The sequence below is a fragment of the Lithobates pipiens genome, unplaced genomic scaffold (assembly GCF_037356315.1).
Source record: "Lithobates pipiens isolate NorthernLeopardFrog02 unplaced genomic scaffold, aLitPip1_a1.2 Scaffold_13, whole genome shotgun sequence".
NCBI lineage: Eukaryota > Metazoa > Chordata > Amphibia > Anura > Ranidae > Lithobates > Lithobates pipiens.
Window position 1 is genome coordinate 528492803 of NW_027507718.1, and position 21945 is coordinate 528514747.

Sequence of the window (21945 nt, forward strand, 5' to 3'; positions counted from 1 at the left end):
AACAAATTATATTATATACAATAGTGTAGTATATCCTCCTCTGTCCAATTCACCCCCCACAGTAGTGTGGTGTCCTGACCATCTTTTCTGTAGGGGAGTGCCACTGCCTCCGAGTCACCAAGACCATCACCGATTGCCTTGCCTTTCTTTGATCTTCCATGATCCATCCCTCCTGCCTCCATCACACCATCCCTCCTGTCACCATCACACTGTCCCTCCTGCCTCCATTATCCCTTCTTCCTGCCTCCATGATCCACCCCTCCTGCCTCCATCACACTATCCCTCCTGTCACCATCACACCATCCCTCTTGCCCCATCACACCATCCATCCTGCCTCCATCACACCATCCATCCTGCCTCCATCACACCATCCCTCCTGCCTCTATGATCCATTCCTCCTGCCTCCATCACACCATCCCTCCTGCCTCTATGATCCATTCCTCCTGCCTCCATCACACCATCCCTCCTGCCTCCATCACGCCGTCCCTCCTGTCACCATCACACTGTCCCTCCTGTCACCACCACACCATCCCTCCTGCCTCCATGATCCACCCCTCCTGCCTCTATCACCTCCTCTATGTATTACTTTAAGATGTGCCTGCCTGCCCTGGGTTGGTCTGTTCGTGCTGCGGATGCCTGGCCTGGGCTGTCACACTCATGCTGTCACTCTTTCCCTCACTCTCTGGATCGTCAGGACACTCAGACCACTATGAGGGCTCCTCCATTCCTCCTGCACAGCTCGCCTCTTGCCCCTGGTGACTGTTTTTAAATTCTGGCATGCTTGGCGGGATGCCCCATGACATCACTCACCTACCACCAGTAGTAGCACGCCACCCGCCTAGCCTCTGTCAAATCCGCCCTCGGGGCTGGGCGGCCCTGCCCGCTGGCCCAATACAGGATCGGATCGGGCTGCTTCGGAGACTGCTGAAAAATATGGGTGGCCGCGGTTGGCAACACTGCTTCCTGCCCAGCCACTCAAGAGCGCCCCCCCTTCATATGACGACAATGGCACTTGCCATATGTGCCATACCCTAGATACGCCACTGGCTAAAGGTACTTATGTATTCAAATCAAGGTGCAGTGAAGTGTTCCCAAGGTAAAGCTCTCTGTGCACAGTGTCCAAGTGAAACATTAAAAGAAAGGTTTGCAAAGATGGGTAGTAGCCCTCTCACTAACGACCGAAGCGTGGGTTGCTGCACTGTAGAAGTGATGCTCGTCAAATGTGCGATGAACAGCAGGCACCGCTGGATACCATCTCGGTCAGGCAGGAAAATGTGGACCGTGTGGTAGGCAGCGGCCTCACTCCCTAGGCACGGAGAGATCCTTCACACACGAGGCCCAGGTGGAAAGAGAGCATGGGGCGGGTCTCTGGCGTCTTTTATAGCTCTCCCTAGCACTCTCCCTGGGGGTAGCAAAGATCCCTGGGATATGTAGTCCGGGTATATAGTAGTGCAAGGGAACAGCCATCTGATGGAACTACCAATCCCCAAACTCTTTGGTTGGGCTCAGACATATGATGTCAGTCTAGTAAAGCTGGGCACTAGAGGGATAATATGCTATGCTGATAGGGCAGGGAATAGCTGTTCGTTGCAATGGTAGTCCATATTCCTACATTAAAATAAACGTATGTTTTAAAAAAAATGGTCAGATATAGCTACTTTACTGTTACGTTAATTGAATCCTCTCATTAGATATTGGATACATTAGTTGAGATGGATCATGATCATGTCAGACCAACAGCCTGTATTTTATAAACACAAGAAATCTTACAGAATGAAAATAAATAGACTATTAAAACGGTAAAATTACAAAAAAAAACAGCTTTTTACTGCAGTTCTCACCTTTTAGTTTGGAGTTGTACCAAATTTTAAAAAGACTAAGACCCCTTTCACACTGAGGGCATTTTGCAGACGCTATAGCGTTAAAAATAACGCCTGAAGGGCTTTCACACTGGAGCGGTCCACTGGCAGGGCATCAGGAAAAGTCCTGCCAGCAGCTTCTTTGGAGTGGTGGAGGAGCGGTGTGTTTACCGCTCCTCCACCACTGCTCCTCATTGAAATCAATGGGGCAGGGCAGTTATACCGCCGGCAAAACACTGCTATTGGGGCGCATTGCGGGTGGTTTTAAAAGCTTCCCAATAGCGGCCGAAATGCGCCGCAAATCCAACAGTATTCCTAGTCCTAAAAATAGCGGCATTTTACCGCCGACGCTATGGGCGGCTCGGCATGACTGGGGTCTTAGTTATTAACCACTTCAATACTGGGCACTTATACCCCCTTCCTGTACAAACCAATTTTCAGCTTTCAACGCTCTTACACTTTGAAGGCCAATTACTCAGTCACGCAATACTGCACACAAATAAAATTCTTATCATTTTGTTCCTCACAAATAGAGCACTTTTTTGGTGGTATTTTTTTTCCTCCCAGTTGGTACTTAATCACCACTGGGTTTTTTAATTTTTGCGTCATAAAAGAAAAAAAAATGAAAATTTTGAAAAAAAAAAGATAAAAAGTGTACAATCTATACAAAAGTGTAGCGCTAAACAAAAATACAAGAGAACAAGAAAATGTGCAAAAAATACACAAAATTATATAATAACCCCGTGTGCCACCACCTAGGGCTCCATCAATGTTCCTTATGATGAGAACATTAATCTAGATAAACACCAAAATTGTGTTAATAAGACAATCTGCCACTTAAAGATGTGTATATAAGGACAATTGCCACATAGAGTTATTTTACTTTGTGCTCCAAAATCAAAATGTTCGATGGTTCAAAAAAAAGAACAATAAAATCTCTTTGTTTGATAAGAATAATCAAATCCCACGTGTGTAATCAGATTCTCAATCCACCTTCACTCTTAAAGGGATGACATGTGAACACCACGTGACAATCCCACCACCACTGTGAATGCGGGCTTACCGGACGTATCTGACCCAAAAAAAGGGTCACACAGGCTTGTGTAGTATCAGTAGAAATTCACACTCGCGAAGGTTGAATCACCAAGAAAGCATCAGAACAATGTCTCCGCCCATATAGTGGATAGTAATAGGTTTTCTCCAGCTGTGTAGAGGTCCAGCTCAGAATATTGGACTAAAAGTAGTAATAATAGTAACAAACTTACATTTATGAAGTGAATCAAGCGCTTTTCAAATAAAAATTGGCTGCAGTAGGATTTTTCCAGATGTATCACCCCTATGCTGGAGGGGTTGCGGATCCATAGGCTCTCTTTTTCACATCTGGTGGGAATGCCCCTCTCTAAAGGACTTTTGGTCCCAAATTAAGATTGTTCTCCATTCAATTAACTGTGCTGCTCCAAACCTAACACCCTTGGATCTCCTTATCGGACTAACGATTCCATCCTGGCCCAAAAAACTCCAAACAGTAGCCAACCACATTTTAATTGCCGCAAGATTGGCTATTGCTCGAAAGTGGAAATCTTCACAACCTCCAGATATCAGAGAAGTAATAAACTCCAACTTTGATCTGGAACACAACTTCTCCAAGGCTCACCTCTCAACAAAAAAGTTCCTCAGGGACTGGGACCCTTGGATCAATGATCCGAGGAGCATACATCTAACATGATCTCTGGCACCAGACTCACGCAGCGTAAAGTTCTGCTATGTACCACGCTCTTGTTGTTCTCTTTTATAGTTTAAGGTTAGGTATATACAATACTTATACTAATCAGCGTATGTATCCTGTGTTGCGGTCCTGTAATGTGGCCGCATGGCCTCTCAGCCATGTCCTTACCTATGTTGTTGTTCCATGTTCGCCCTTTCTATCAGTAATGTTGTTACTACTCCTACTACCAATCGTTGTTGACGAACACGGCTATATAACGGAACTCTTATGTTCTTTTCTTGTAACAAACTGTACTCACATTTTCACTTCTGTAAAGCTTGTATACATCTGTGTACCATGAAAATTATTAATAAACTCTTAGTTTAAAAAAAAAAAAAATTGGCTGCAGTGGAGTCCCTCTGACGCGTTTCGTCCTCATAGACATCGTCTGAGTGTCACCTCCGTAACAACTTGTTTAACTCCAGTCTGTTGGTCTTTGACAGCACCCCCCGAACTCCAACACATATTCCACCAATACACTGCGGGACCTTTTTCCACACGATAGGCCTGCAGCGGATAATCAGCTCGGAGAAAACCCCCTTCCCGCAGTGCAACCATTACAGTATTCCAGCTAACCTTTCGCTGGAATACACCGGAGGGGCACATACTACCGATGAGCCCCCCACCCCTTTCCATCACATATGTTTACTGCCACCGTCAAAGACCAACAAAACACTGCCAATCCACAGCTGCCATGAGGACCATCTGCCATGCTCCTGAAAGAAAGAAAACACATAAACCAACATACACAGACAACATATAGGGAGGGCGGGTGGGAAAAACTGCCTCCTCCTTTCTTTCCCCACAACTTTCTGTTCCCCAGCCCAGCCCCGCCTCCTCCTTACATATTACCACTCCCCCTTGGACTTTACTCACTGTCCCCTCCCCTCTTAGCTCTTCATATTAACCCATGCATTGTCTCCCCTAAACACATGGTCATGCCCGGCCCTGCACTACTTTTTCTTTTCTGTCTTTTCTGTTCTGGGCCTCACTAGGAATTTTGCGGTCAGTTGTCACCATATACATCCACAACTTGCAGGGAACCGCTGCACCACTAGGGAATTAGCTCAGCAGGAAACGAAGCACATATAATAAAAGAGACACTCCACATAAAAAAAAAACATTCCCTAAAACCACCCATAAAAAGGAATTTATTAAGTCGAAGCACTTACAAACGTCCATAAGTAACACACATGGTACAGCAACATGAAATTCCAGCATCAAAACATGGCCACTATTCATTTGCACATGCTCAGTAGCCTGTATCCGCGTCCGCCCTATTGGTTTCATCACAAATGACATCAATGAGGGCATGGATGCTTGTCTATCTGAGGGCCCAGGACTGGCATAGCAGGTGCCGTTGGGTAGAGGGGAGGGGGCTGAGTGAACATGCGTCCATTCCCCTCTCCTTCTTGTTGCTGACCTGTAAGCAACGTGTGAAACATCATTTCCGGGTCCCCTTGTCAGAATTCCCAAAGCCAACCGGGAAAGAATGTAATGCATTGCATTACATTCATTGGAGCATGGGGGGGGGGGGGGCATTCAGGGTGTTTCATTAACCACTTGCCTACCAGGCATGAACACCCCCATCCTGCCCAGGCCATTTTTCAGCTTTCAGCGCTGTCACACTTTGAATGACAATTGCGCGGTTGTGCTACACTGTACCCAAACAATTTTTTTTATAATTTTCTTCTTTTGGTGGTATTTAATCACTGCTGAGTTTTTTTATTTTTTACAAAAAAAAAGACCAAAAACTTTGGAGAAAAAAAAAATTTTTTTTACTTTTTTTCAGTAAATTTTGTAACTAAGTAATTTTTCACCTTCACTGTTGTGTGCTGATGAGGCGGCACCGATGGGCACTGATGAGGTGGCCCTTATGGGCACTGATGAGGTGGCACAGATGAGGAGGTACTAATATGCGGCACTTATGGCCACTGATAGGCGGTACTGATATGTGGCACTGATGAGCACTGATAGGCGGCACTGATGGGCACTAATAGGCGGCACTGGCGGGCACTGATAAGTGGCACTGGTGGGCACGGATAGGCGGCATGGATAAGCGGTACAGATGGGCACTGATGGGCATTGATGGGTGGCACTGATGGGCGACACTGCTGGGCATTGATGGACAGCAGTGATGGGCAGCACTGATAGGCGGCACTAATTGCCAGCATTGACTGGCATGGCTATGGGGCACTGTATTGTGGCACTTGTGAGCAGTGTGGGCACTGATTGCTGCCACTGGTGGGCTCTGATCACTGGCATTGGTGGGCACTGTATGCTGGCATTGGTGGGCACTGCATTTTTACACTTTATATATTGTAATCAGGGCACTGATGATCAGTCCCTAGATGTCCCCCTGTGAAGAGATGCCGCTGATCTCCTCGCACTCTTTCAGTGTGAGGTGAGGAGAGCCGATTACCGGCATCTCCGTGTTTACATGTGACCGGCTGTGATTGGACACAGCCAATCACATGGTTAAAGAGCCGCGGACACGGCTCTTTACACAGATCGGGGTCGCACCGTTTCCTGGCAACATGGTTCGGCCGCGATCGACGCGCTGCGCACTCCCGCAGGCACGTGAGAATGGCCGTTCTGGCCCGCCGCAGAACAAGAGCTGCACCGCCCCAACGTCATTTGACAGTGGGTGGGCAGCAAGCGGTTAAAGAGAACTTGTCACCAAAATATCATTACATAGGGGATCCTATAAGTTAAAGCGGTTGTATACCCACTGAAGTTTTTTTTTTTTTTCCCTGACCTGCAAAGAAAAAGACATAATGAGCTAGTATGCACCACATACTAGCTCATTATGAAATACTTACCTTAGAACGAGGCCCCGACATCTGGCCCGATCCACGCTGAGGAAGCTGACATGTTCCCTCTGTGTTTCTTCCAGGTATCGCGGCTCCTGCACTGTGAGTGGCCGGAGCCGCGATATCGTCACTCCCGCGCATGCGCATTGGGAGATTACTTTCCGGCAGGGTCCAGCGTCTGCTGGACTTTCAGCTAAGAATTCCCTGTGCGCATGCGCCGCTGCAGTCAGTGGCGCATTGCGAGGGGAATATCTCCTAAACCGTACAGGTTTAGGAGATATTTTTTTTACCTACAGGTAAGCCTTATTATAGGCTTTCCTGTAGGTAAAAGTCATAAAAATGACTATACAACCACTTTAAGTAAAAAAAATAAAAAATTTGAAACTGTAAAAAATTGAAGGTACACCCAAGCACATAAAATCTTCTAAAAAAAAATGTTTGAGGCCCCCAACCCCTACATACACCCATGTACTAACATACACACACACAAACGTATGCCCACATCGCTTTGCCCAATAAAGGTCTATACCTCCCAGGATATGAGACGTCCATATCCCAGGAAACTTAGTCCATCATTGGGAAAAGAGGAGAGGGCAGGGCCAGGCAGCGCGTCATTGGTAAGCTTAACCCAAAAGAGCCGGCAGCTTACCGATGAGACGCCACAGAAGAGGATGGCCCGAGGGGGGTGCAGAAAAGAAGCAGACCGAAGAAGAAGCAGACCGCAGCAGGACAACACTGGATCCACTGGGTGTGTGTGAGTCCTCTAAATGTGCAGGACCTGCGCAACCAGGTAAGTAAAGTAAAGTTCCTCATGAAACTTTTTAAGTACAGACAGAAGAGCAGAAGAGTTGAATACCCAAAACTTACACCGGACTTCTACAACTCCTTGGCTAGCAGTCACTAGGTGGGTCACAGCATGCATAAATGTTGCATAGAATTTCTTGTGGTGTACATAGCCCACAAACTAGGAGGTTGTGGTGCAACTCTGTTCCAGTCTTGTCTCTAGCAGAAAATATCTTCTTAGGTCCACATGACCTGCCATAAAGATCCTCTAGGCCCAAGCTCCCAATATCCTCTAGACCAGTGATGGTGAACCTTGGCACCCCAGATGTTTTGGAACTACATTTCCCATGATGCTCCACTACACAGCAGAGTGCCAGAGCATCATGGGAAATGTAGTTCCAAAACATCTGGAGTGCCAAGGTTCGCCATCACTGCTCTAGACCCTAACTCCAGCCCTGGGGCCTAAAAACAGATACACATATTTTGCTAGCAAACACCCATTCCCCCGCATGGGAAGGGCTGAAAGAGCCACCCCCCCCCCTCTCCTTAGGAGAAGGAAAGGCAAAAAACTTTGCCAAAATTGGGATGTGAAACAAGACACCTTTTTTCAGGAGGGGGGGACTGTGAAAGGGCCCTTCCAAACCATTACAACCCTATTTTGTAAAAACTAGGTCCAAACGATTGATGGCACGTTCACCAGGGATTGGCAAGCTGATCAAATATACAGGGTTCCCTGTAACCACCCCTGACACATGACTCAGGAGCCTTCTCCATGCTTAATACAGGAGAGACTACACAAACAAAATATGGTGAGGCTGCTAGGAAACAAATCCCTACAATCCATTTGAGTTTCTCTTACAACAAGAGCGGATTATTATATTGACATTTTACACCATGCCAGAACAGACCATGGCAGTGTGGGTACTGGAACAGCTCTCAGCTGGCATCACAGAGACTTTGAAAGCAGGGGCAGACTGACAACTCATGGGGCCCCCGGGCAATAAGAGATTATAGGGCCCCCAGGCAATCAGAGATTATGGGGCCACACAGTATACACACACACACACAAACACAGAGTATACAATCACACAGTATACACATACATGTACACACAGTATACACAGACATGTACACACAGTACACACAGACATGTTTCTATTGGCTGAGAAGGTACTGGAGAGGTGGGGCAGCTATAATCTCTGGATTTTTAGACCAAAAGGATGTCGGCAAGGGACATTTCAGAGACAGATGTAAAAAAAAACACAGATTTTTACATGGTGTTCCTGGTTTTACTGAGGCTGGCAACCCTGACGGGGCCCCCTAGTGGCTCCGGGCCCTTGGGCAATGCCCAAGTGGCCAAATGGTCAGTCCGCCCCTGTTTGAGAGTCATCGCCACACATTGGTGTTGATTTTCTAAAAGCAAATAGGCAAATTGCAAGGCAATTTCCCCCACAAAGCTTAGTGAATGAGGTGAAGCTCTTCTGACTTCTATTGTTGCTGGTGGTCTAGTATAGATGGGGGGTGTCTACTTTTGTGGGCTGCAGGAGATCTATGTTATTGCTTTTCTTGTTATCAGTATCCCATACCATACAAATTACTTGGTTCTGTATTCCCTGAAAGGGACGGAAAGGTGGGTAGGGGTGGAACCAAGGGATGGCCCTCGGAGGTGGGTAGAGAGTGGAACTAAGGGATGGTGCTTAGAGGTGGGTCGGGGGCAGAGACCAGGGGTGATTTAAAAAGAGGGAGTACCTGCACCTATTTCCCTGAGAAAAAAAAGCTTTGCCCAGTGAAGGGACAAATCCTCCTACACAAGTTGTACCTGATTATCTGCCGATTTCACTTATCTACGTCTGTTCAAAGTGATAAATTTTAAAGCTTGTCTGAGTGCTCAGATAAAAGCGGGTGGACAGCTGAAGTTACACTCTGAAGAGCTCAGTGAGGAGAGCTCTGAGAGCTGATTGGAGAGAAGAGACACCCCCCCCCCCCCCCCCCTACACACACACAGCTGAGGAACGGAGCTGAGGCTGTCAATCAGCTGGAAATCCCTCCTCTGTCCCCTTCTTTATTTTGGTTGTCAGGAAAACTTGTCAGAAGTGACTCCTGCTGATAGCAGAGGAAGGAGGCAGCAGACAGAAATTGGACAGCAGACAGAAAAGACAAGTGCACACCATAGAGGGATGTGCTTTGTTCGTATTTCATGTCTGAGGTCTACAACCACTTTAATCGTCATTGTATAGACCAGCACAAAACAGCACAACTTCTGCAAGGAACTCCCCCCCCCCCCCACAAAAAAAAATACCCTTCAAACAGTGCTATAACACATACGAGTGTCCTCCACCATAACCAATATTAGAGATATCTCTCTGAAATTCAATCTCATACATGGGAAAGATAAACCACATTGATAGCATAAGAAAACCTCCCCTGTGTGTCATCCACAGCCCGCTTGTGCTCCTCCTCCATGCTTCACACAGAGGTGACACTGTGATGTCATCACACATGCGGAAGTGTTCTATGTCCCCAAGTGTTTTCTTTCTACAACGCCGTTTGTTTCTTAAAATGTGAATTTTTTTTTTTTTTTGGGTTTACTGTATAATAAACTTTGGAACCGTTTTATGCTATGTGGAGTGTCGGCCTCTTCTTTATGTTTCCTGACATGTTATGTTTTTAGCAGATTATGAAAGACTAACCTGAGAAGGAAGCCCACAAGTGGGACGCTGTCACCGCTGAAGACGTTTCCATCCTCCGGGTTCACAGGCTTTGGCTATCTGATTGGTCGAGCAGGCAATGACATCACTCCTGTGCATGTGTGTGCGGGAGCCGCTGTTTACGGCATGGGTATGCTGTTCCTTCAGAGCACATGCGCAGTGACGTCTCGGGCCCCATCTAAGGTAAATATCTCCTAAACAGTTCATGTTTAGGAGATATTTACAGTACCTATAGGTAAGCCTTTTTATAGGATTACCTATTGGTAAATGTCTTACGTGGGAGTCTACTCCCACTTTAATTATCTGCAGTGGAAGGCAGAAAAGATTGCGGAGGAGGGGGTAGAAGACCTTTGATGCTTCCAAGAAGACATACCCCTTGTGATAGCAATAAAGTTAAATTTAAAGCGATATTAACCACTTGCCAACTGCTGCACGCCAATATACGTCGGCACAATGGCATTGGTGGGCAAATGGGCGTACCTGACCTGTACGTCACTTTTAAGAGCTGGGGATAGCAGGCGTGCACTCACCCTCCGCGTACAGCCTGACCATGCCCGCGGAACCGGCGGACTCAATGTCTCAGCCTCAGAAGGAGGAAGTGCCTATGTAAACAAGGCATTTCCCCGTTCTGGCTTGTGTCATGACAGAGATCACTGCTCCTTGTCACCGGGAGCAGTGATCGCTGTTAAGTGACCTGGGGCCCATCCCCCCCACAGTTAGAATCACTCCCTAGGACACACTTAACCCCTTCATCGCCCCCTAGTGGTTGACCCCTTCCCTGCCAGTGTCATTTACATAGTCAGTGCATTTTTATAGCTCTGATTGCTGTATAAATGACAATGGTCTCAAAATAGTGTCAAAAGTGTGCGATGTGTCCGCCATAATGTCGCAGTCTGGATAAAAATCGCAGATCGCCGCAAATACTAATAGAAAAAAAAAATGCCATAAATCTATCCCCTATTTTGTTGACGCATAACTTTTGTGCAAACCAATCAATATACACTTATTGCGATTTTTATTACCAAAAATATGTAGAAGAATACGTATCGGCCTAAACTGAGGAAAAAAAAAAAATTATATATTTTTGGGGGATATTTATTATAGCAAAAAGTAAAAAAATATTGCTTTTCTTTTCAAAATTGTCGCTCTTTTTTGTTTCTAGCACAAAAAAAAAAAAAAAAAAGGTGATCAAATGCCACCAAAAGAAAGCTCTATTTGTGGGAAAAAAAAGGACGTCAATTTTGTTTGGGTGCCACGTCGCACGACCACGCAATTGTCGAAACTTAAAAAGTGCTCTGGTCAGGAAGGGGGTAAAATCTTCAGAGGCGGAAGCGGTTAAAGCTTAATTTATTTTATTAAACTAACAAACATGTTATACCTACTCTGTGTAATGGTTTTGCACAGAGCAGCCCCAATCCTCTTCTTCTGGAGTCCGCCGCCGACACTCTAGGCTCGTCTTCAGCAAGTGGCTTTCCATAGGGGTACCCATGCAGGCTTGCTCCTGAGCCGTCCTGTCTGCATTTGCTCTGCCCATTCGCTTGGTACAGCATTTGATTGATAGCAGCGGGAGCCCTGATAGTGGAGACAGGAGGCACGGGAGTCAAAAATAGCGTGAGTGCCTGGCAGGATCAACAGTCAAAGGATGGATCAGGCAGTCTTCAGGAAACTGTAGCTGGAGCTGCTAGACCTTAGCAGCAGTGGACAGCAGGGAAACCACAGGAACAGATAGGTCCCTCAGGAGCAGGCACACAGGAGAGTCAGGCAAGCAGGGTCAAACCAGATGGTCAGTGCAGGAACAGATCCAGAAGGCAGAGACAGGATCATGAAACAGCCCGGGTCGGCAACAGATGAGCATGGATGGACCAGGGGATATGACAGATGCAGAGTCGTAGACAAGCCGGAGGTCAGAGGCAGGCAGAAGGCAGGGAAGGTCACAGGTCAGGCCGGGTCAACACAAGATCAGATCGGATCAGACAATAAGCTCAGGAACGCTGTGGCTCAAGCAGCAAGATCTGAAGGGAGAACTGGGTTTAAATAGCCCGCCTGGCACCGGTAACCGCACGCACAAGTTTCCGCACGCGACAGGTGATGGACCACTGTCCCCAGCCGGCCTTTCCTGACAGAAACAATAAAAATGTAATTAAATACTGTGCCTGGGATGTCCTTAGTCTACTTGTAAAGTAGTGCATCTTTCCCATGTTTATAATAGTACCACAGCAAAATCACATTTCTAAAGGAAGAAATTTAATATAAAATTGTTCATGGCTGTAATGTATTGTCAGATCCTGGCAATATACATAAAAATCATTGAAAACAACGGTGTGGGTCCCCCCCCCCAGTCCATAACAGACCCTTCAGGTCTGGTATGTATATTAAGGGGCACCCCGTGCCAATATTTAAAAAAAATGGCATGTGGGAGCCCCCAAAATCCATACCAGGCCCTTCGGGTCTATTATGGATTTTAAGGGGAACTCTGTGCCAAAATGTAAAAAACAAAAATGGCGTGGGGTCCCCCCAAAATCCATAACAGACCCTTATCCAAGCACACAACCTGGTGGGCTGCAGGAAAAGGGGGGGGGGGTGAGAGAGAACCACCCCTCCTGAACCATACCAGGCCACATGCCCTCAACATGGGGAGGGTGCTTTGGGGTCATCCCCAAAATCACATTGTCCCCATGTTGATTGGGACAAGGGCCTCACCCTCGCAACCCTTGCCCGGTGGTTGTGGTTGAGGGCATGTGGCCTGGTATGGTTCAGGAGGGGGGCTGCTCTCTCATCCCACCCCTTTTCCTGCGGCCTGCCAGGTTGCATGCTCGGATAAAGGTCTGGTATGGACTTTATTTTTGGTGTGGGGTTCCCCTTATAATCCATACCAGACATGAAGGGCCTGGTATGGATTTTGGGGGGCCCCATGCCATTTTTTTTCAAATTTTGGCAGGTTGTTCCCCTTAATATATATACCAGACCTGAAGGACCTGGTAATGGACTGGGGGGGGGGGGGGGGGGACTCACGCAATTTTTTTCAATGATTTTTATCTATATTGCCGGGATCCGACAATACATTAGAGCCACGAGCAGTTTTAAATAAAATGTTTTCCTTTAGAAATTTCATTTTGCTGCTCTCATTAATTACACTATGTACGGCCGCTACAATCTCACAGTGCATTATGGAGTGTTCCGTGGCACTCGAATTTGCATATTGTTCGCTGTTCGGCATTAAATGTGGTTAAACGGGGGTAAATGTGTTCCCTGGGAGGTGTTTCTAACAGTAGGGGGGATGGAACTGACTAGAGGAGAGAGAGATCAATGTTCATACATAGTATGAACACACGATCTGTCTCTACTCTGCTGAGAGAACTGGGATCTGTGTGTTTACACACACACACAGATCCCGGTTCTCGCTTTGTCTTCGGGCACACACTGTGGGCGTGGCGAAGCGACGTAAGGTAACGTCTTTTCGCCCCGCTGTGCCATTTTGCCTGCAGTGAATCTGCAGCAGGACCTTTATTTTTCATTTTTTTGGGTTAACAAACAATATAAGTAGTTAAATAATTTTTTTTCATTTAAAAATGTCATTATTGCTGCGGCAGGTTCTATACACAGTACAGATGCGCCACTTTACAGGCATACTAAGGGGACCCCCACATGCAGGATATTTAAAGAAATATTTCATTGTTATTGTTTCACTTTAAGCATCATTAAAATCATTGCTCCTTTAAAAAACGATTGTTTTAAAAACTTTCTTTTGCTTTGATGCATGTCCCCTGGGGCAATACCCGGTCCCCATGCACTTTTTTTCGGCAACAACTTGCATATAAGCCTTTAAAATTAGGATTTTTGATTTTTCATGTTCATTTCCCATAGACTTTAATAGGGATCGAGGTGTTCTGACGCAAACCGAACTGGGGGGGGGGGGGATGTTCGCCCAATCCCTACTGCTTTCTAGTAACGTAGGTCATGGTTAAAGACCAATTCTTGGTCTTTTTTTATTGCTGCCTTGTTTTTTTTTTGTTTTTTTAACCATTTTTTTTTTTTTTTTACAAGAGCTTGCTAATTATTCATAAAATGGACAGAATTTACAAACTTCTCTGTAAACTTTAATCGACTTCAACTCTAACTTCGTATTTGCAAAAATCCTAATTCAATGTGCCTGACCCTCTGTAAACCAAACCCCAGCCAATGTGTTCATCACTTCAAATTAGTCTAATAAAAAAAAAATAGTTTTTTTCAGTTTAACACCTAAACTTGTACCTTCAGCAGTCCCTTTTGTCTCATTAATACATAAAAGATTTTTTTTTTTGTGTTTTTCACAGTTAGTGACATTTAGTGACAGACTGTAACTACCTACATAAAGCACACCTATAGAGAGAATTCAGACCATTCACATGACTGTCTGCTGTCAGAAAAGGATTTGTTCCAGTTAGACGGCCTAAGTAAAGCAGTTTGGGTGCTGATGATAGCAAAAAAAAAAAAAAAAAAGACACGCACAATAGTCACACAGAAACACTGAACAATCCTCAACATAATAAAGGGGAAAATAGCTATTCATTTTGATTACTGGTCTAAACGTTAACACGTGAGGATCTGTACAGGGTATATAAAGGCCATTTCCCCCCAGTAGTGTATCAGCGCGGATTAAACAAGTGAGCCCACTGACAAACCGAGCAAAATGGGAAAGGTAAGGAGAATATATGAAAATTTCATTAACAAGAAAAAAAAATATTTTTCACGAAACTTTTAATACCAGGTAACTTTTAAAGCTTTGTTACGCTGCAAAAAAAAAATAAAAAATTAGAAAAGTAAATAATATAAATAAATATTTTTCACTAAACTTTTAATACCAGGTAACTTTTAAAGCTTTGTTACGCTGCAAAAAAAAGAAGAAGAAAAATATATATAAATTAGAAAAGCAAATAATATAAATGATTTAAAAAGTGTTTAGTTAGTGTGGCTCATAACTAATTACTATTTAAGTATTTTAGTATTTTATATTATTTTATGTTGCTTTAGCATATTTTATTTTTATAGTATATTTTTAGTTTATTTTTTACATTTTGTATTTTTTATTTACATTTTTTGTTTTATTTTTATTTTTTTTATATATTTTTAATAGTGCTTATATTACTATTTATACTTAGTATTTTATTTTTTATTGTTGGTACTTTGTACTATATTCGCCTAGGTCAGAGCAATTTTTTAATTTTCAAAGTATTGATTTGCAAATAACCTTGTCATTATTTAAGTGGCAACTCTACTTTCATGGTAGTTTCATGGAAAAAAATAAATAAATGGAAAATAACGACATGGCGTATACAATTTATATATATTTATATGAAACGTTGCGCAAACTGTTGGCCCTATATAAATCCTGTATAATAATAATAATAATAATATTATATATATATATATATATATATATATATATATATATATATATATATATATATATATATATATATATATATATATATAATGGCATATACAATTAATAACATTAAATTGCAAGCCATATTGCAATTTAATGTAATTGAAAATTAACGTTCATTTTCAATCTGCCTCCTGTGTAATTTTCTGTAAAATTCAATGCAATGTGGCAAGCTGAAGCCTTGTGTACACGTTTGGTGTATAGAACACCTCCAAAAGTGTATTTTTATTTATTTTTGCCTGTGATTGACAAACCGATTTCCCCATAAGTCTGCACTAAGATAAGTCAGATTTTAAGCACCCCCTATAATAGGAACTAGTTAAAAAAATTAAAAATCTGCTTAGGAGAACTGTATACATTGAAGCATGATGCAAAACATTCTGTAAAATACATTCTGGCAATTTAAGATAACAAAGTAATACACATCCTATTTTCCTTGGTACATACAAGGCTTCATTTTTGCAATATTGTCTTCCACAAATTATTTTATTTTCTATACAATGTATTGAGCAAAGATGTAACAACACCAACTTTTTTTTATAGCTTAATGTTACTGTGGATAAAAAAATGCAAATGTTTCCTCTATACTGTAATTTGTTCCAATAAGAATGCCAAGAAATTGTGTTTTGTATACAAAACTTATTGAGGAATAAATACGTATTTTTTTTGTCATTTTTGTGCATTTTTAATGAAACACTAAAAAAGCTAATTAATGTGAAAAAAAATAAAAATAAAATTAGTAGTAAGAAAAAGAAAAAGCAGAAAATAATGGCCAAGGAAAAAAAGGGAAGAATTTAGTTAATTAGGTCTGATTAAAGTTAACTAATAAGAGGTCTTCGATCAGCCAACAAAAACCTCCTCCTCGTGCCCAAAGCCCGGTATAAATCCAAGGGGGATCGGAGATTCGCTGTCCAAGGGCCTCGGCTATGGAATGCTCTACCAATCAACATCCGCCTGGAAGAAAATCACCTGGCTTTTAGGAAAAAACTCAAGACCTTCCCACTTAGCAGATGATCAAAGCTCGCCACAGCGCCTAGAGGCGATTCAGTTCGCATTGTGCGCTATACAAGTATTTCATTCATTCATTCATTCATTCAATACGGGATTATGTAGGAACAAATTCAATCTAAAACTTTTTTTTTTAATGTAAATACAATGTAACGATAATGATGTTTTATTGCTACATTGTGTTTTTTAGTGAGACATTCTGCAATTATTAATTAAAGTGATACTAATATCTTGCTTGTATATCTATAAAAATAACAAACATTTTATACTTACTGATACTAATGTCTTGTTTGTTTTTCTATCAAAATATTAAACATTTTATACTTACCTGCTCTGTGAAATGGTTTTGCACAGAACAGCCTGGATCCTCCTCTTCTCAGGGGCCCTCTTCAGTGCTCCAGGCCCCTCCCTCCTGTTGAGCGACCCCACAGGGGTACCCGAGCCGAGCTGCAGCTCCCTGTGTCCATTCAGGCATGGAGCCGCGCTTCGGCCCTGCCCCACTCTCTCTCCTAATTGGCTAACTGACAGCAGCGGGAGCCAATGGCGCCATTGTTGTGTCCCAGCCAATCACGAGGGAAAGTCCCTCCAGTGACAGCTGAGGTTTGCTGGTAATTTGGCTGGAAGGGGTCATCAGGGGCAGAGGAGATGAACAGCAAGTGCCCTAAGTACTGGGGTAATGATGTTCAGGGCATAGTCCAGTGTCCCCCTCCAAAAACACTTGGCCACTGCTGGGTCCTGTAATGACGAGGGGCTGGAGGACCCAACCACAGGACCATAGCACGCTATGGGAAATACAGGATCCAATACGAAGAGGCTTCAACATTGGGTCATAGAGAAGGAGACATGAAGATGTTCACATTTAAGAGCTCTTTGATTGCAGGGGTCTATGATCTTTATTTTTTCAACTGAACAAGGTCGCTTTTAGTATGGATACATTTAGCATAGCTTAAACTGTGCATGCATTTAATTATACTATGTATAAATACACATTGTATTATTTCCATTTCATAGATCATCTTCTACGAGGACAGGAACTTCCAGGGTCGCTCTTACGAGTGTAGCTCTGAATGCCCCGATCTGTCCTCATACTTCAGACGCTGCAACTCCATCCGTGTGGAAAGTGGGAACTGGATCCTGTATGAGCTCCCCAACTACAGAGGACACCAGTACTTCCTCCATAGAGGAGAGTATCCTGACTTCCAGCAGTGGATGGGCTACAATGACTCCATTCGATCTTGCCGTCTGAGCCCCCAGGTATTAAGAATCAATGATGTAGTGTTGGTTTATGGCCAATACAGGTATTTACCAAAAACAAAATGCAATGATCATGTTCATAGTGCATAACTTAATAGTGGCCAAGTGTTAGCTTTCTTGTAGGGCACACGTTGGTCCACAAAACATTCTGGTTGTGAAAAGGAGCAGAGGGGGATTAAAGGAATATTTGTAAATGGGGTGATTGACCATGGGCGTAGCATAAAGGGTTGCAGGGGTCACAATCACAACTCCGCCCAAGCTCCAGGGGGCCCCTGCAGCCTCCCTGTCTTATTACAATATCCTCCACAAAGTCCAGCTCTGATCTGCCTTAGGGCCCCACAGTCACGCTCCAATACTGGGCTTCCATTTTGCCTTCCACAGTCCACACCTCTCTGTTCTCATTGGCTGGGGAGAAGCTGTGAGCCATTTATTGAATGGAGAGGAGCACGAGGTGAGAAGAGCCCAGGATGGGGAAGTGTCTGTGCTGAGTGCTGGCAACATGGAATGGTAACCAAGCTCAGCAAGTTAAGAGGAGAAAAGTGCCGTCCTGTAGCCATGATGGGACTGATGTTACTGGTGAGGTATGACACTGCTCAGTGTCTCCTAGTCACCAGCTGGGATTCTTTGTACCCCCCCCCCCCCCCACTTCCCTGACAACTGGGGAAAAGACACACACCTCCGGGAGGTGACCTTCCCCCAACACTGACAGAGAAACCTTCAGAAATTGCTAAAACAAATCCCTTAACATCTCCTAAGGGGCTGCATGCTCCAGATTTTGTGTCACATGGCTTTGCCCCCCCCCCAGATCTAAGTTGTGCCCCCCCAAAGTCCCCTGACCACCCCCTCCACCCTGAATGCTATGCCCAGGTGCTGAGCTCCTTTGCCATTACGGCACTCTATACTGCTCCTCCTCCGTAAGGCTCAAATCACATTTCTTTACAACACAACCAGTCAACCACGATCTTCACAGGTTGTATCATTATACTGCCGTTCTGACCAGAGAATTTCACAGGTCAGAACAGCAATACAAAGCCAGATACACCCTGTGAAGGCTGACAGACTGTGTGTAAAGGAATGTGATTTTGGCCCTGTGTAGTGTGGGGGGGGGGGGGGGGAGCTGTATACAGCGCTGGGATGGGAAAATAGCTCTGCCAAGTGACCTACTAGGGGTCCCTGTCCTCTGATTATCCAGCAGTGATCCCTGTCCTCTAATGAAAGGAGGAACTCTGGAAACTCTAAACTCTTAAGCTTTGAGTATCTAGGCGTGCTGTCGCTGTATCTGCATGCATGGTGGAGGTGGTAGGTGGTAGTGGGGGTGGGGGGCATGTCAACTTTTGCATCGGGTCCCACAAGCTTCAAGCTACGTCACTGTGATTGATGATGCATTAAAGTGAGCCTTAAGCAGCCCATAGATGGGTAGATTTTTTTTAACTGACTCAATTCCTCCATTCACACATTCAAGATGGATGGGGGGAATACTTCCGCTGTGTCATTGTATTCTGACAGTGAGCAGACTTGCCCATTGTCAGAATAAACAGATCAGCACTGCAGACTATTGCCTGCTGCACTTATTGAGTGGCTTTTATCTGACAGGGAGGTTGAACAGTAGTCAGTTGGAGTGGCCACACATGGATCAAAATTCAGCCAGTCCTTGCTGAGTTCCTATCCATGTCTGGCCAGCATTGGAGGGGAGCAATGCCTTGATTGGACAAATCCTTTCCCGTTGAAACCAGATTTTAAAGTGTAAGTTCACCTTTACAGAAAATTTTGAAGGTGGCCTTACACTGGACCCCCTCCCCATCCCACTCAGTCCATGCTGTACCAAAGTCCCTCAATCCCCCACTGTCAGACACCAACAAGCAGCTTCATCGGTTTGGGAATTTTTAAAGCATACGATAACCTCAGTACCTGAGATCCCAATATATTATTTGTATACAGGCAGGAAGAACAAAAGACAAAGATGAAAAAACCTAAAAATGTAAGCTGATGTTAAACTATATCTATACACAAGAAGGAAAAATAATTTATATATTTCAGCTTACCAGTCCTTGTATGTGGTGGTTTCATTTGTTGTATTTATTCAGGCTAAGTGATAATTTATGGAAGCACAGAAAAAGTACCTTGAACCCTGCCAAAATGTAATGTCTTTGTTCCCTACTGTACACTGAACCAAAGTCTTAACTACTGTTAATCTTCCCAGTTCCCATGTGTATATTACAAAAAACCTTCCCCAATATTGTTGATGTAGCAAAAATTGGTCCCTCCACACATGCCAGCGTCCTGGGTGTAATCCTGGACTCTGACCTCTCCTTCAGCCCCCACATCCAATCACTGGCTAAATCCTGTCACCCTACCCTCCGCAACATGTCCAGAATTCGACCCTTCCTAACTAATGACACCACAAAGCAACTTATTTACTCCTTGATTATTTCCCACCTTGACTACTGCAACTCTCTCCATAATGACCTACCCTTACACATGCTCACATGCTATCCCCCCTTCAGTCTATTATGAGTGTTGCTGCTAGACTAGTACACCTCACTAACCAATCCGTGACTGCTGCTCCTCTCTGCCAATCCCTCCACTGGCTTCCCCTACCCCACCGTGTAAAATTCAAAATGCTAACCACAACATACGAGGCCATTCACAACATCGCCACCCATCTACATCACCAACCTCATCTGCAGATATCGCCCAAATCGTCCCCTCCACTCCTCCCAAGACCTCCTGCTCTCTAGCTCCCTTCTTACCTCCTTTCATGTTCGCCTTCAGGACTTCTCCAGAGCCTCCCCCATCCTCTGGAACTCCCTACCCCTATATATTTGATCAGCCCCTAACCTGTCCACTTATTCCGGTAAGCCTATCCCACACCCACCTAACAACTGTCCCCAAGCCACCCCCATCAAATCATTCCCCACATCTATTACCTTTTGTATCACCACCCCCTTCCTTTAGAATGTAAGCTCTACAAGCAGGGTCCTCCTGTCCCTTCTGTATTGAACTGTACTGTAATTGTGCTGCATAAACTGTTGGTGCTATATATATATATATATATATATATATATATATATATATATATATATACAGTATATATATATATAATAATAAAAATGTAAGGGAAGGAAGATGTTCTATAGTTCAAATCAGATGAGCAATCTTGAACAGCAATGCTGGTTCTACATAGGAACAGTGACCATTGTCAACCTAGGACATACAATTTGTTAGGCAGGAGAGCTTGGAAAAAATTATGGGAAAAGCCCAAAAAATACCAAAACAAACAAAAAAAATTAACGCAGCTACCATGTCTGAACTGATAATACATTTTTGTTCTTGGATTTAGATGTCATTCAACTAATGTACACTAGCCATAAACCGACTTTTTTAGTACAATGTACATAAGAAACTTTTTTTTTTTCATATTTTGAGTTGTGGGAGATGGTTTAATCTAACTGGGCTATTGACTGCTGTGTGACTTCCACTGCAATACTCTTTGCCATCACCTGAGCTTCTGTAGTCATTGCTCTCCTAGTGATTTCATTTAAAATAAAAAGAATTCTAATTTTCTTGTAAAAGAATTGGAATGTTCAACAAAGAGTGGCACTGGAGGTAGTTGGAGAGCTTCCTTCAGGGATTTTGGGTAGCCATTGGATATGCGAATAACCCTACCCTATTTTATTCAACAAAAGAATACAGCTTTGGCAAGTGCTCCATTTAAATATTGAGGTCATTGATACATGAATGGACATTGGTCATTATTTTTTAATAGTATCACAATTTGTTTTAATTTGTTTTCTTAGCATCAAGGGTCCTTCAAAATCAGGGTCTATGAGAGAGAAGACTTCAAAGGTCAGATGATGGAGTTCAATGAGGATTGTCCTAATGTCTACGAAAAATTCCGCTATAATGACATCCACTCTGTTCAAGTTCAAGATGGCTTCTGGATGTTCTATGAGGAGCCCAACTACAGGGGACGTCAGTATTACCTGAGACCTGGAGAGTACAGGAGATACACCGACTGGGGAGCCACAAGCCCCAGGATTGGATCCTTCAGATGCCTTCGCCATTCCTTCTAAACAGGACAGAAATTTGTTTGCCCTAAAATAAATCTTATGAAAATTTACTTTTGTTGCGTATGTGTTTTTTTATTTTTTTATTTATACAATTAAGTTTACTCAATGATGAGGGGTCATGAGTAATGACAATATGCAAAGTACAGTACTCACACAACCAATTGGACTAAAGAAAATTAAAGACACTAATATCAATGCTTGTTTAGACACATGTTAGGTGTATAAAATATGTATTCTTATGTCACGTACAGATGATCGGA

General features: G+C 43.8%; 1 protein-coding gene across 2 annotated transcripts in view; it reads left to right on the plus strand.

Annotated features, from left to right (window-relative positions):
• The window catches only part of LOC143975673 (gamma-crystallin-3-like), a 72705-nt gene extending 50970 nt beyond the window's left edge, over positions 1 to 21735 (plus strand). The window contains exons 1-3 of one of the 2 annotated variants that reach the window (XM_077478167.1): positions 14456 to 14606; positions 17373 to 17615; positions 21413 to 21735. In XM_077478167.1, coding sequence (XP_077334293.1) covers positions 14598 to 14606; positions 17373 to 17615; positions 21413 to 21688 — 528 coding nt within the window. In that variant the 5' untranslated portion in view covers positions 14456 to 14597 and the 3' untranslated portion in view covers positions 21689 to 21735. Of the gene's footprint in view, positions 1 to 14455; positions 14607 to 17372; positions 17616 to 21412 lie in introns of those variants that run through there. The other variant, XM_077478168.1, reaches the window with a different exon arrangement.
• Positions 21736 to 21945: the final 210 nt, after the last annotated feature.